Here is a 16,274-nt window from a genome sequence, read left to right as displayed (position 1 = left end):
TATGGTTAGAGTAAAGATTAGAGTTAGGGTTAGGTTCAGGGTTAGGAGTTTGGGTTAGGGTTAAGATTAGGTTCAGGATTAAGATTAGGTTTAGGGCCAGGGGAAGGGTCTGGGGTAATTGCCCAGGGGGTAACTGCCCTAGACCTGGTCTCCCTTCTGACAAAGAAAGGTTAGTGAATGGATAATTTAATATTGTATTCAATCTGCACCAAACATTTCAACAGTCTCAGTGGGCAGAGCCTCGGCCCAGTCTGAAAATGATGAAGGCTGACTCTCCTGACCAGTCTCTTGTACATGACCTGATGACTGCTGAGACGAGTGATCCAGACTCAGCTGATGAAGCATTTTCTTCATCGTCTCGACAACCTCCGTTTCACCATCCCTTTGAGTTGTAGCCATCGAAGATTCTACACTCGGCTGGGAACATGTTCCACGCTCTCCTCTATTATCGTTTTGCATCGATAACTCTGCATCAGGAACAGACTTTGCTCCTTCGTGCATTTCACTGGCTGAAAGAATCCTTGTTTGCACGGGTTTCAAGAGTTCTGCATCTGGCGTGTCATCTCTTGTTGCTATGGTAACCTTGCTGATGAAATCCATCTCCAGTGACTGAGAGGAGCACGGCAAGTTAACATAGTCAATGGCATTACTACTAGCAGCATCTTTCATGTTCGTCCCTACACCGGAGTTGACCATGGCATCTTTCCCTAGTTGCTCGGCTTCACTGTATTTCCTACTCTCATCTTCAAGTTCACATCCCAACTCCTCCTGTACATCCTCCTCCTCATCACTATCATCATCACTATCTCTACTGTCTCCGTCACTGCCACTATCTTGAGCCCTTCCCAATAGAGGAGACGCCCCGGCACCAGTCCTGTCCGGTGATCTGACAACGTGTGTGGTTACAATATCTGGTCCCGGCTGGCTCGGCTGAATGAGATCTGGATAGCCCAAATGAAAATGCCCCTCAGGACTTCGGGGATGTAGATCCTGGTTGATAGGATTGTGACCATGATGTGAACAGGATGCCTGGGGATCCACTGTTTCCATCCTGTCTTGAGTGTCCTCCTCCTCCTCCTCCTCCTCTTCTCTTACAAGACTGGCTGCTTGCTCCAGAACATCCAGGTCCAGCCCAACATCCTTCTTTGTTATTTGCACCTGTCACACAACATAGTGTACAAATTGTATTTCAAAAATTCTGTGTTACCTCAATCATAAGTTAAGTAAGACATCCCAACTCAAAAGTGATTGATAATTCCCTTTGCCATCATATTTCCCAGGTTTACTTGCTAATGCCGAGTCCCAAGATCATTTAGAAAAACAGGAAGGAAAACAGCATTTTCAGCACCATCCCTTAACATTTACAGTTCAAATTGAAAAATTACGAAAATATTCTTGTTAGTTCTATTTATAGTGATGTAGACTAAAAACCTATGTTGCTTAACTTACCTATGGGTATTCCTTTTATGCCAGGTACTAGTCCACCAGGTTATCAAATCACTGGTGCTTGAAGACATCATAGTACACTTACAAAATGATGCACATCATGTACAGTAAAGGTCAGTCTTTAGATATTGAGCGGCTGAGATAGGTACCACCAAAGCACCACTCCCTCCCCCCACCTCCATCTACAATCAGATCTGCAAACGTTGTACACTCTACACACTGGAAAGCAGGGGAAAGCTGTTTCATCTTTACCTTGCCCATTTCTTGCTCAAGAGCAGCAAACTTGTCATTGCTGGTGGACTGGAGCCAGACGCAGTAGTCAGCGATGTAGAGGTCGTTCAGGATGTACCGCGGCTCGTCGTTGGACAGGAGTCGATGCACTTCAAAGAAGCACTTGAGAACCTGGTTGCAGCCTGTGATATGCACAGATGGACAACATGTAGATGGAGAAACAGACAAGTGCTAATCACATCCTATCTCTGAAAATTGTCCATTGTAATGTCTAGGTGCTCGCAGTGGTTAATTTGCAAATGGAGGAGGAAGCATATTAAACTAGACTGTGATAAACAAGGATTTATGTCACAATTACTCATATATACAAATATGAATATATACATGTGAGAGAGAGAGAGATATTGACAGAATGACAGATACATACATAAAGATGTTATTTTTGCGTACAGACATTTTTGCAAGATAGTATTTATGAGAATTGACACCGAGGCTATTATAAGTGCACCATTACCCTAGCGCATGGCAACATTTTTGTGTGCTGCTTAATTCAAGGGCCAACAGCGATTTGAGAAATTCGCAAAAATTAAAGGGTGTGTACAGTTCTGGTCGAGGTGAGGATTTAGCTTTTAACGATTTGCGAGATGCTCAGAAACCACTCTATGAGATGTCAAAGAGCATGCAATTCTAAGAGGTATCAAAAGTTTATTTGATGAAAATCGGTTTTGGAATGGCTGAGATATCCAAAAACAAGTTGAAACAAAGAGATCCCAATAAAAGGCGTGGCCTGATGCCTTTTATTATTATCACTTTTTGGGATGTCTCAGCCATTTGAAAACCAATTTTCATCAAATAATCTTTGAATCCTTCTTAAAATGACAAGCTCTCTCATATTTCAGAAGAGGTTTCTCATTATCTCACTTGGGAATGTTATAAACCTGAATCCTCACCTCAACCAGTACTGTACAGTCCCTTTAAATCCTTGCAAAAATAACAGCTTATTCCGTACACACATACATACATACATAGAGAGAAAGAGAGTGAGAGAGATGGATATATCTAGGTGGAACCTGAAAGTCCTTTTTTCCTCCCACAATTTGCACATAACCCTACGGATTTGTTTTGTTATTTTTCTTTTCAGATCATATGCTACCAATACACATATCATTAATGTATGGTTTACCTACATCTACACATGAACACATGTACATTTCTTTTTGTTCTCTGCAATTATTGCAAGTTATGATGACTACAGTTACTATCATGGCAGCAGCCAGGAAACTATCAATCAATCATCATATGACTGACCTAATCTCAAGATCATGCGGACGTCCTTGAGCACCTTGCAGCACAAATCCCAGTTGCGGTAGAGCGGAAAGCAGAGAGCCCTCCTGCAGCAGGCGATAACCATCTCCTGCGGGGTGTGAAACCACTCCAGGCAAGACAGGGTTGAGCTCAGCTTGCACACAGTCCATGCAGACTCCACCTGTTCCATGGGGTAAAGATTCAAACAAACAGGCAAACAAGTTAAAGAATGTTTCTTATCTATGCGGTCTGATGGACCAAATATTACTGTCATTGTCATTATGACATCTTGCAGGCTTCTAAAATAGATGTAGCTACCAAAGTTGCAATCTGTCTCAATTGTTGGAAATTGATTACAAGTCTATTCTTTTCCTTATCAAACTAAACAATTTCTCAATGACTGTAATCACAGTATATATTGGCTGTTTTATCAGAGACAAGGGATGTTTATGTATCAAAGTACATTCATTTCATACATAAAGAGATGGAAAAACCACACATTCACTAGGTGGCCTGATTAAACATCCCTATAATATCACCATGAATGATATGCTGGTGTATATTTTGTCATACCTTTCTCAAAAATATCTGTCATAATGCAATAGGAGTTTTACAAGTCTCATGCTAGTTCAATAACTTTTCATTTTAATAGATCTGGTGTTGTTGTGTTTTGGTTGCTGTTTTGTTGTTGTTGTTCTTTTTTTTTGGTGGGGGGGGGGGGGTTGCAGAGTGGCTGAAGAAAGCAGTAGTTAACACTTGATCAGAATTCTCTTGTGCATTCTCAATATTTCACTTGAGTAATAGATACAAAGTGGCATCAGACAATGACAACATTAATAGTGTTGGGAAAGGAGAGTATATGCTCTGCTTCAAAAGACGACGGCCCATTTCACCACAGAGTTTAGTGTGGGCATCTTCTGCTGGTGCCAAGGTAGCTGCAGAAACTTGTAAATTCACAAGTTGTTACCTGTCAATGTAGGACACATGACAATAACATGTTGAAGAGGTTGATACAAAAAAAAAGAAAGAAAAGAAAATGAGAGAGACCCATAAAGTACAGCTTTATGATTACACTATAACACTGCCTTAAAAAAAAAGAAAAAAAGAAGAAGAGACAAACACAAACAGAACTTACAGAGTTTTCTCCTTCATTGGTCCTCACATTATAGGCATAGGCAAAGAGGATGTCAGCCACACCCAATAGAGCTCCTCTCTCCTCAACATTGTTCAGGATGTACTCCTTCCTCGGTAACTTTCTCATCAGCTCCGTTTCTTCTTCTGAGAACATCACTAAGTACACAGAAAACAAAAATAAGCACAGTTAACTTTCAATGATTGTTTGCACTATTCATTTCTCTATGTTGTTCCTTCTCTCTCTCTCTCTCTCACTCTCTTTCTCTCCCACTTTTTCTACATCTTCCTCCTTTAGCTTTCTTGATTTTCTTCATTCACAATTTCTTGCCATCTACTTATATAATCATTTCATTCTGTTAAAAAGGTAATTATACCACATCTTATGGACTGCACAAAGAAAACATGCAAGACCCATGGTGACAGAACATTGTGTATGACAATGTAAATGAGCAGTTGTCTTACAGAAAAGAAAGCAAATGAAGTCAAGGGAACTTTGCTTGTGTTTAACATGACACAGAGCATACAGTCACTGTCAAAATATCAGACATACAAAAGACAAATCAAATATTAAACTGCACAGCAATGCACTAGAACATACTGTCTTTTTGAAACTTGTTACTGATTTCAATTCAAGCACTTGGGAGGGGGGTGCTGGTTAGAATAAAACATCACAACCATTCACGGCTGTCAAGGACATCTCACCATCTGCCGAAACCTTGCCAGATTCCTCAGAGTCTCCCGCCCTCGTCATCTTCTCTCTCATCTTCTGGTAGTTGTGCACCCAGGATGGTCTGTATTGCAGGAACGGCAGAATGGCATCCTCCTGGTAGAAATCAGCTCTGCAGCGGCCAGAGACAGGAGGATAGATATCAACTTCAGCATTTCAAGAAAGAACAATTTTGTGTTGAGGTTCAGATAAAAATAGGTGAAAGGAGATCTTTACAAAAAAAAAAATCAGATTATCATTATTATTTTTTTTTTTCAGCATGCAGTGTACTTCCTGATTTCAATATCTTGGACAGGCACGTAAAGTTTGAAGCATCATGGTAGTATCAAATTTAATATATCTGACATCATGATCTACAGTGCGTGTCATTAATGAGACATATTGAGAAAAAAGTTACTTTTGATAGGATAAAGCTTCATGCATATTTTCGGGGTCTAATGACTGTAAAGATCAGCATTAAAAACAGACAAAGAAATAACAGATGGCACCTGTGTGCTCTTCTACTTATCTGCAAAATTTTGATCAATTCACTTGATGGGCAAACTTCGTTCGGTAATGCCAAGAACTGAAAATTCAACTGCTCAATATTTTCTGTCATACCTATTTGAGTATTTGAGTATTTGAAACTCCCTTAGAGTATTAAAGTACATAAGATGGGGATATATGTGTGTTACGTGCCATTCATTGAAAGATCACTCACAGGTAGTGGCTGTCATCAAACTTGTCCCTCTCGGCATTCAACCTCGCTCGCTTGCGTTCAGGCAACGAGACAGAGTCTGCCTCCTGGATGTCCACCACTCCACAGATTTCATCCTAGAAATTCAAAATTACAAAACAGGAGATGGCAATTTTTCATCTTTGCCTTTTTCGAACCCTGTAATACTGAAAAGTTGACAATAGGAGTGACAGCAGCATGGAGGGAAAAAAACACAAAATTTTTGAGACAAAGTATGAGTGAATAGGTGGCTTCTATTAGGCATGATGGATTTAATGCAATTTTGATCTCTGGCATTCTGTAAGAGATTGGAACACCCACTGTCTTGCACTTCTAACTTTGAATGCTCAAAAACATGGCAATCCTATCACCTTGCAGTTTTGCAGTACATTTAATAGCTTACAATTATGTTAATTCATCCACAGTTCACTACTTGATCAATATTTGTGAAATACATACATGTACACAGCTAACAATCCACACTCACCCGCAGTCTCTTGAAAACCCCACTCCGTCTGTTGGCAAAGCCATACCTGGCTTCCTGAGCTAGACCCACATCTTTATCATCCTCATCACCATGGTATGGATGCTGCTCCAGCTGCCAATCAAACTCTTCCTCTGCCTCCTCCTCCTCCTCCTTCCCCATGACAACACTCTCCCCAGAGTGACCCAGCAAATCTGGTTGGCCAGTTTGATGCTCCTTATCACATGGCAGAGTGACACCTGCATCTCCTGCATTCACATATTTTTTTCAGAAAGAAAAACTTGGTACATTAATGATTTGCACTTTATCTCTTACAGTACTGTAAAAGTGGATATTTTTGAGCGACTAATTTTTCACGTTTGGCTGGTTAATTGCGTGTTTTTAATTCCACTGAATCAAGACAGCAACTACTGGAACATATTGCAATTAAAAATATTTGTGTGCTTTTATTTTCGTGCTAGTTTCCCGTAGTGCGAAATGCGCAAGAATTTCAACTTTTACAGTATGTGATATGTGACATTCTAATGGTGTCAACTGATATTGCGAAATGGAATTCTTTTCATGCTGAAGATTTGGATATACTACACTGAAAGTGAATCTTTTATCAGATATGTAACATGGTATGAAAACATGCATATATTTCTGAAAACAAGCACCAGATAAGATGCAATACATCAAATTAAATGCTTGCAGGCACAAACTATCATCATCACTGTAACTTATCTGTTGTCATAATAATACATCTTTGAGATGACTCAAGCCCTGATAAACAACAGAAATAAATTTGAGGAAAGTATTTCATTCCTTATTTCAAAGCTAGAAGGCAGTTTGAGTTAATGCTTTACTGCTATCTGCTTTATCCAAGACACACAAGTGTCCATGGTATTGTGAAAACTGGAGTGAGTTTATAGGACTCTACTTTAAAAACTACAAAGAAAAATTATCTACATTTTTATTCACAATGACTATCACCAAAAAAAAAAAAAAAGCCAGATGAAGAACAGAAATAGGATTTGGCTGTCTCTATTCTGATCTGTGCTCTGAAGACCTGTGCTTGCTCACAATTTTCTCAAAATCTTACCTATAATTTCAATATGTGGTTCTGCAGCTGATGTCGCTCCACGAGGGGCTAGCAGCCTGGTTAGGAGATCCAAGCCCTCAAAGTGTTCTCCAGGGGTTTCCTTGGGCACTCTAATGGTGAATGAACCTGCACACAGACACAGCGCATAACAGCACTACAAAGCTTGCTTTCTTGCTGAGCCTGAACAATGTCACACACAGGTTTAAACTTTTTGTCTCTCATAAATGACCTTGTACAGAGTCTGTGAGGAATCATTTGTACTGATGATCACGTAGCACATTATTTGCATTACTCAAGAATACAGTATCATGTCAACAAAAATTAAACAACATGAAACAAAAAAATCCACGTTGATGCACATAAACTCTTGATGCCTACTTATAAAGGATGGAATACTTGGCAAATGAGAGAGTATGATTCCATGTGAGATTCGTCAGATCAGATTCATATTTTCCATGTGGAAGAGCAGTTTACACTGCAGGTTTTCATGTACTGTATAAGCTGTTATTTTTGTGAGGGCTTCATTTTTGTGAATTTTGCAAATCACTGTTGAACCGGAAATTTAACAACACAAGAAAATGTCACCATGTGCAAGGGTAATAGTGTATTTACGATATTATCGGTGTCAATTCGTGAAAACATCTTGCACAAATGTCTGTGATCTCCTTCACTCAGTGTGAGAAAGGGACTAAACTCTGTAAGCTGACATGACCAAAATCTACACGTACGTCAACAACCATCCACTTCCATATACACCCTTGAATTGCCAAAACAACATGTTACCAAAGGAACAAAGCAAAATGTCGGACATACATTTGCTCCTTTATTGATTTATCCATGTCATATATGATGCATCACGCGTTACCCCGTACGGTACCCCGGGGTACCACGTTGAGTAGCGCCACCTCATGTCCACTCGAGAACAGCTGCAGAGAAATGCACACACTGTGTGTGCGTGTACATGTCATTCCCATGCCACTGCATGTTATAATATGCATGCATGATACGCTGTGCTAGCAATAGCGTGCTTCAGTGCAGTGCAGTGCAGTACAGTGCAGTGGCTAGTGCGCGCTAGCTCCAGCACCAAAATAATTACCACTTTTTGGCAACTCAGGGTACAACCTTAAAAATAGATAATTCAACAAAATGGCTGATTTTGATTTGGTATCCCGGGATACCATTTATGTCATCATATATTCATCAGTGTGTTCACTTTTGCACTTGATATCATCCTCGCTATAGCCTACAGGTGCGGTTATTGTACAATGATTTCTATTTATTCATTAATCTAAAATTGTAGTTCAGGATGGTAGTGACATATATCATTACCTTTTTCTGTGTCATACGCAGCCTTCTCTCTGCCATCTTCGATAATCCTACCAGGAAGATTTAACCTGTTCATTTAAACCATGGGCCAGAAAATGCAGAATATCAAGCATTCATTCAAGAAATAATTGTCATCAAGAACATTTATACCCATTCAATTGACATCAAGATAGACAATTGCAGACATTTTCTCCTATGGCATTTTGAAGCGTGACTAAATACAAATCACCATAGACCATGTTGTACCACATCTTGAATTCCTTCTTTGCACAATAGGCCATCATTCTCACACACACTATAAGAAAGAGACAGAGAGAGAGAGATAGAAAAAGGAAAGTTCTTATATGCCAATATCTTGTTTGTTGCATTTACAAAGACCAAACTCGATCAAATTTGAACTGAGGCCCACAATCCTTTGTGTCACATGACAAGATCTTAATTTGTTTGTATTCTTTAAACCAAGGGTCCTCTACACATATCAAACTTGCTAAAACAAAGAATGAACAATGGTTATTACGTCAGGCTGCTTGTTTATCACCATAAACGTAAACAAATCTGCCCTCTTTATCAGAGGAGAGGGGAAGGCAGTGGTGATAAAGCTTTACTTACCTCAGGAAGTAAGGCTTTGAATAAAATTTGAAGTCTGTTCCATCTACAAACACCTCAGTCTCTGAGACCTTGGCATAGCGAGCCTTAATGATCACTGTCAGGAAGGCCTGGTCCTGATGCAGTTCAAAGGCCGGCGTCAGCATGACTCAATCTGAATAAAAGTAGCGAGCACACAATTGATCTCTTAAAACACACTTTCTGCAAAGGAAAACTGTATATAATAATAATAAAATGAATATTAAAAATAGTAAAAACAATGAATATAATAATTATAGTAACAATAATAATAATAGTGATAATACCGGTAATAATAATAATAGCATATATATGTATATGAAAACTAGAAAAGCACTCTGAGAGCGCAGACCTCTGCCAAGCAGCTACTTTCCACCGATGATCTTGCTCTTCCCAAAGAGATTTTTCTCCTCTCCACCACTGGGGAAAAGCTCTTTGGGCTCTTCTGTAGAGATCAGTGATTCCAGATCCACCCATAGGTATACATGCTGAAAAATCGCCCGATTTCCCTATTAATGATAGAAACCTTTGTTACGTCATAAACCCTAGCGCTCAGCTGCTTGGCACGCCTTGCCCTAGCAGAAACTAGAACACGCACTTCAGTGCGCGTGTGAAAACCTAAAAAATGCGCAGCTTGAACTCCCATGTTCATTGACCCTACCTATCAAAATATCAAAAATCCTTCATAAATTTCCAACAAATTCTCGGATCACTACCAAAATTAGTTACCGGTACTTGTGTCATTCTCAACCTTTCCTGTAAATTTCATCGAAATCCGTTAACTATACTTTTAGAGTTATTTTGCACACGGACAAACAAACAAACGGTAACGAAAACATGACCCCCCCCCCCCCCCTTGGCGGAGGTAATGACATAGAATCTATAGATATATAGGGTACTTTACGTGGTACAATAACAGAATCTGTAGTGTCCCTGGTATAGCTGGTGATATCATCTTTGATTTGAGAGAACAGGTTTGACCTTGACCATTGTCTTTTTTTGTTGTTGTTGTTGCTTGCCACCATGTAAGTCATGGGCTATGCATGCAGTGGCAGATCGGGGGGGGGGGGGGGGGGGGGGGGTGTGCACTGGGTGCATGCTCCCTCTTTATTTTTTGTTAAAACAATAGAAATAAAAAGAAAAAAATGGGGGGGGGGGTGATGGACGGGTGCACCCCCTTTGGCTTTAATTTTGTAAAGGCACCTCCCCTTTTACAGAATTCCTGGATCCGCCCCTAGCATGTTTAATAGTCTCCTACACATCATTTAGATCTATTCTTTGTTGCAAGGCCAAGGGATACATGATGTAGGTCAGGGCCGGCGCAGTGTTTTCAAAAGTGTGGGTTTCATGAGGTAACAAGCAAAGAAAAAAAAAAAAAAAAAGGTCCTCAGCTCATCTCTATTTGACTCTACCTGTCCACTTCCGGGTTTCTTTACCTGACAAGCAAAAACAAAAAAAAAACAAAAAAAGGTCTTCAGAGAAAAAAACATAACCTTACCGCCGCCATACTTCAAGATCCCTATCTATTTCTATTTAAGTGCCACTTACGCGTACTTCCGGGTTAAAAAAAGTGTGGGGGCCCAACCTTATAATAATGTATTCCTTTGTATGGCGCACAAAAAGTGTGGGGGCCCGAGCCCCCACGGACCCCACGGCTGTGCCGGCCATGTAGGTAACAAATATATTTCTACTAGTATATCCCAATAGAATCCCATTTTCTTTGCTCAATTTTCCACTAGAAGAATATGATACTTCACAGTAAATTTTATAATAGATCCTAGTATTTTAACCGTTAGGCCCCTCACGGCCCGGCCTCATTGTATAAAATTTAGGCGGGGCAGCAGCAGGGGCCTAGTAGTAATAGACAATAGACGACTACAATAATTGACAATGGTATCATATCATTGATAACGTACGTCTTTCATCTTTTTAACACTGTTCCATTCTTCGTTTAGCGCGTTTTTAACATCCATTATAATTTTCTTTATCCTCAGAAAAAGTAAGAAACAACATACAGCACAAATAAGCATGCATGGGACTATGATTCTCTCAAATTGTCGTCCCTGAAACGAAAGTCCCCCTCTAGTAACAGTACACCAATGAAAAAAGTTATATTCACAAATCATATAGTATGTATTTATATATTTTTCCACAATGAGTCAAGCAGTGAATTACAGAAAGTACATGGCACACGGAATACAGATAATAACGTCACGTTTTCGCACCGTTTTTCACCACTCAACAGAGCGTCGGTATCTTCTCCTCCCTCAGAAGCAATGAAAAAGGAGCGAAGGTAGAATTAGAAGCTAATTCTTATCAATATTCATATTAGGCAAGGGACATGCGCAGTAACGTATAAACGCAACGTATGTATGAATATTCATAAATAACGAGTGACTCACGCGATCAAAAAAAAAAAAAAATCTTTTAAGTACACTGTAATATTAATTTAACACTGTGTTGTAATTGTAAAGAGGAAATATGTGTCTGGAATCTGTATATCAGGCAGGGGCCTTGAAATGGGGATGCGGACACCGGGGTGGGCAAGGATCAATGTCTCTCTCCCCCCCCCCCCCCTTTGACGAGAAGAATCTAAGCCTTTGGATCCCTCCCCCCCCCCCCCCCCCCGGCCAGTGCCGCCTCCGATTTTTTCCTCAATAGTTTGTTTGTTTGTTTGTTTGTTTTACAGACGGTGCAACTGGAGGGGAGGGGGGGGGGTGGGCTCCACTTTTTGGCAGAAAATACAGAACACTACAAAACGCAGATACATCCTGGCCCCCTTTGGTCCATCTCCGTAGACTTAGTATTATACTCTTCATTCCCATGCATTAGTGTTCACATCAAACATTTAACATAAGGGCTTACTCTTGCCCCCGAGAAAAATGTTCCTTCTTTCGACAATTGCTCCCCACCCCATGTGCACCCCTATCTTGAAAACGGATTGACATCTCTGTTCCCATTCATTTTACTATAGTAGCCCCCCCCCCCATTCACTTTAAAATGTTCTGCCAACCCTGCCCTGTATATTTCCATGGGTGCGTTTATCAACTCTTTTTCTCAGCAGAAACAGGTTTTACAAACGGCTTTCAGGGAATTTTTACGAGATGATAAATGCAAAGCTGTTTTGATTATGGGGTTCGGAAAGCCTTTTTGAAAGCCTCAAATTTGTGCTTTCCGGAAAAGGTTTCCGAAACAGGTTTCCAGAAACAAGCGCGCCGGAACACTTCTGGTTTGGGGGGGGGGGGGGGGGGGGCAAAATGTCAACGGGGGCACATTTATGTGCGATGTGTGATCCTCGGCGCGGGAGCGGAGCGAGCGAGCGGGGGGGGGGGGGGTGGGGGTGGGTGTGGAAAGAGGGATCCCCCCCCCCCCCCCACTGTAGGGAGCTTTTGTAAAACAGGGTACAAAAGTCGCGTTCATAGACCATTTAAAAGCAAATTTCTTAGGAATTAAACATAGTGAAAAATAATCAGTGCGAAGAACTATGATTATTACATACGGGAGTACATAATAATGTGATGGTTTGAGATCCTCGGCGAGGGAGCGAAGCGACCGAGCGGGGGGAGCTCGGTGTGGGAAGGGGGATACCCCCTCCCACGGTAGGGACCTTTTTGTAAAAACAGAGTTTAAAAGTCGCGTTTATAGAGAATTTAAAGTAAATTTCTAGGGAATTAACATATTGAAAAAAAATCAGTTGGAAGGACTATGATCATAACATACGGGAGTACATTAATAATGTGATGGTGCGAGATCCTCGGCGAGGGAGCGAAGCGACCGAGCGGGGGGAGGGTGTGGGAGGGGGGATACCCCCTCCCACGGTAGGGACTTTTTGTGAAAACAGAGTATAAAAGTCGCGTTTATAGAACATTTAAAAGCAAATTTCTAGGGAATTAACATATTGAAAAAAAAATCAGTTGGAAGGACTATGATCTTAACATACGGGGGTATATTATGTGATGGTGTGAGATCCTCGTCGAGGGAGCGAAGCGACCGAGCGGGGGAGGGTGTGGGAGGAGGATACCCCCTCCCACCATGGGCGTAAATCCCGGGGGGGATGGGGGGGATATATCCCCCCCTGAAATGGAGGAGGGGGGGATGGCCTGTACAATCATCCCCCCCTGAATTTTGAGGGGGAAAAATGGAGGAAGCAGAAATGTGATTGTATCAATTTTGGCATATTGCATGACGTTTGTACGCCGGCCTTCAGACAGGTAACAGAGCTGAACAGTATTCTATCTTGTAGGAAAATGTATACATAATTTTCTCAAGCGCTCGCTCGCTTCGCTCGCTCGCAAAGTAACATTGACATACACTGTAAGGTATGGCTCAGACGTTGACAACGTCAATATAGGCCTACATGTAGGCCTAAACATGCTATGACGCGAGTAACTGGGGACCATCTGCAAAATATGTACGAAAACAAACAAACAAACAAACAATAACAAAAACTATATCGCCATAATTGAACCCCCTCCATTTCCTGAATCATTCCTGAGAAACGACAGTGACTAATGACTCAGTCAGGATACATCTATGGGCATACCCAGGGAAGATCAGGGGCGTCGAATCTATTGGGGGGGGGGGGGCAAAGGGGCATTTGCCCCGCCCCTGCGGAAGCGTTTAGGCAGACAAATAATTTATCCCCCAAGCAATTCCCGAGATGAGGACAAATGTCGAACTTTCTTAATGGAAAATTGTCGAAAAATCGCCAGAACTCTGCCCCAGATCGTTGTATTTCAATCATAAACATGCAAAAGCTCCGCTATACAGGATCCCTTTCGATAAACTTTGTGCAATTTTGACATTGACGTATATTTCCCTAATTTATCAAAGAGTGTGCAGCAGATCTTTCTTTCAAAAGCGAAAAATATAGCTACAAACGGCAGTTTTTGGAGTGTAAAATGTCAAAATTTTCAAGCTCGCTCGCTCCGCTCGCTCGCATTTAACCGCTATGCCATTCTCCTGATGTTGCTGCCAGTGACTGACAGCAGTTGCTCCCAGTGCGCCCCCCTTAATTTCCAAAGCGAAAAATTTATCTACAAACGGCAGTTTTGGGACTGTAAAATGTCAATATTTTCAAGCTCGCTCGCTTCGCTCGCTCGCATTTAATCATTATTCCATTCTCCTGATGTTGCTGCCAGTAATTGCCAGCAGTTTTCGCCCGGTGCGCCCCCTTAATTTCCAAAGCGAAAAATATAGCTACAAACGGCAGTTTTTGGACTGTAAAATGTCAAAATTTTCAAGCTCGCTCGCTTCGCTCGCTCGCATTCAATCATTATTCCATTCTCCTGATGTTGCTGCCAGTAATTGCCAGCAGTTTTCGCCCGATGCGCCCCCTTAATTTCCAAAGCGAAAAATATAGCTACAAACGGCAGTTTGGGAACTGTAATTAATGTCAAAATTTTCAAGCTCCCTCTCTTCGCTCGCTCGCATTTAATCATTATTCCATTCTCCTGATGTTGCTGCCAGTAATTGCCAGCAGTTTTAGCCCGTGCGCCCCCCTTAATTTCCAAAGCGAAAAATATAGCTACAAACGGCAGTTTGGGGATTGTAAAAAATAGAATGTCAAAATTTTCTAGCTCGCTCGCTTCGCTCGCTCGAATTTAATCATTATTCCATTCTCCTGATGTTGCTGCCAGTAATTGCCAGCAGTTTTCGCCAGATGCGCCTCCTTAATTTCCAAAGCGAAAAAGTATAGCTACAAACGGCAGTTTTGGGACTGTAAAATATCAAAATTTTCAAACTCGCTCTCTTCGCTCTCTCGCATTTAATCATTATTCCATTCTCCTGATGTTGCTGCCAGTAATTGCCAGCAGTTTTCGCCCCGTGCGCCCCCCTTAGTTTCCAAAGCGAAAAATATAGCTTCAATCGGCAGTTTTGGGACTGTAAAATGTCAATATTTTCAAGCTCGCTCGCTTCGCTCGCTCGCATTTAATCATTATTCCATTCTCCTGATGTTGCTGCCAGTAATTGCCAGCAGTTTTCGCCAGATGCGCCTCCTTAATTTCCAAAGCGAAAAAGTATAGCTACAAACGGCAGTTTTGGGACTGTAAAATATCAAAATTTTCAAACTCGCTCTCTTCGCTCTCTCGCATTTAATCATTATTCCATTCTCCTGATGTTGCTGCCAGTAATTGCCAGCAGTTTTCGCCCCGTGCGCCCCCCTTAGTTTCCAAAGCGAAAAATATAGCTTCAATCGGCAGTTTTGGGACTGTAAAATGTCAATATTTTCAAGCTCGCTCGCTTCGCTCGCTCGCATTTAATCATTATTCCATTCTCCTGATGTTGCTGCCAGTAATTGCCAGCAGTTTTCGCCCGGTGCGCCCCCTTAATTTCCAAAGCGAAAAATATAGCTACAAACGGCAGTTTTTTTACTGTAAAATATCAAAATTTTCAAGCTCGATCGCTTCGCTCGCTCGCATTTAATCGCTATGCTATTCTCCTGATGTTGCTGCCAGTAATTGCCAGCAGTTTTCGCCCGGTGCGCCCCCGCCCCCTTAATTTCCAAAGCGAAGAATATAGTCACAAACGGCATTTTGGGGACTGTAAAATGTCAAAATTTTCAATGCAAAAAGATTTCACCGTGGGAGGGGGAAATCGCCCTATCATACCCTCCCCCCCCCCCCTCGCTTGCTTCGCTCCCTCACATAACCGCTCCTCCTATACAAATCCTGTCTACGCCGGTGATAGGCCCCATTATTTAGTAGGCCTTCACAGTGATGTCGCACAGGCGGAGCAAGAGCTGAAATCCCACGATTTAGTCATTCAATAATATATTGTGAATATTTCATTTTCTTATTGTTTTTTTAAAGAAAAAAAAACAAAATTTTCACCAAAAGTGTGCACCAGATCGCTGAATTTCAGGTCTGAAAATGCAAAATCTTCCACGTGTGGGAGAGGGATACCCCCCCCCCATACCCTCCCCCCGTTCGGTCGTTCCGCTCCCTAATGTTTTCATACTTTTAAGGTCTGATTTTCCGCCGAAAGTCATCTGACAAGCAAAAAAAAAAAGCAACAAGAACAAAAAGTCTTCATATTTTTGCTGCCACTTTCCTCCCACTTTATATTTCATGCAAAAGAGTGGGACATCCGATCCCTGTAAAGTGTGTGTGTGTGTGGGGGGGGGGGGGGGGCACCAAGCTTCTCCCCCCCCCCCCCCCCCCCCCAAAGGCTGCGCCGGTCCGGTTATGGGCTTGTAATC

The 16,274-nt window shown here is 41.6% G+C and overlaps 1 protein-coding gene across 2 annotated transcripts; it reads right to left on the bottom strand.

The window, feature by feature from the left end:
- On the bottom strand, nucleotides 1–11,343 carry LOC140242557 (protein SHQ1 homolog). 2 transcript variants are annotated; one of them, XM_072322303.1, is made up of 11 exons: nucleotides 11,299–11,343; nucleotides 9,059–9,209; nucleotides 8,453–8,517; nucleotides 7,124–7,249; nucleotides 6,046–6,290; nucleotides 5,544–5,656; nucleotides 4,819–4,955; nucleotides 4,118–4,272; nucleotides 2,986–3,163; nucleotides 1,699–1,859; nucleotides 1–1,158 (listed from the first exon to the last, which is right to left on the bottom strand). In XM_072322303.1, exons 2-11 carry the CDS (start codon nucleotides 9,199–9,201, stop codon nucleotides 199–201), a joined length of 2,283 nt encoding a protein of 760 aa, XP_072178404.1. In that variant the 5' UTR covers nucleotides 9,202–9,209; nucleotides 11,299–11,343; the 3' UTR covers nucleotides 1–198. The 2 variants fall into 2 exon arrangements, with proteins under 2 accessions (XP_072178404.1, XP_072178413.1); XM_072322312.1 differs by having other exon boundaries at nucleotides 8,453–8,499.
- Between the last annotated feature and the right edge of the window lie 4,931 nt (nucleotides 11,344–16,274).

The sequence above is a fragment of the Diadema setosum genome, chromosome 2, assembly GCF_964275005.1.
Source record: "Diadema setosum chromosome 2, eeDiaSeto1, whole genome shotgun sequence".
Lineage (NCBI taxonomy): Eukaryota > Metazoa > Echinodermata > Echinoidea > Diadematoida > Diadematidae > Diadema > Diadema setosum.
The sequence above is the reverse complement of the archived record's forward strand: the minus strand, read 5'-3'. Positions and strand labels throughout refer to the sequence as shown.

Bases quoted from the DNA above. Each gene is read 5' to 3' on its own strand.
- LOC140242557 (XM_072322303.1), bottom strand. From the start codon at position 9,201: ATGCTGACGCCGGCCTTTGAACTGCATCAGGACCAGGCCTTCCTGACA. The intron at 8,518-9,058 runs GTAAGTAAAGCT...TTAAATGAACAG, and splicing joins TCAAAGCCTTACTTCCTGAG to GTTAAATCTTCCTGGTAGGA. The intron at 7,250-8,452 runs GTAATGATATAT...GTCTGTGTGCAG, and splicing joins TGCGTATGACACAGAAAAAG to GTTCATTCACCATTAGAGTG.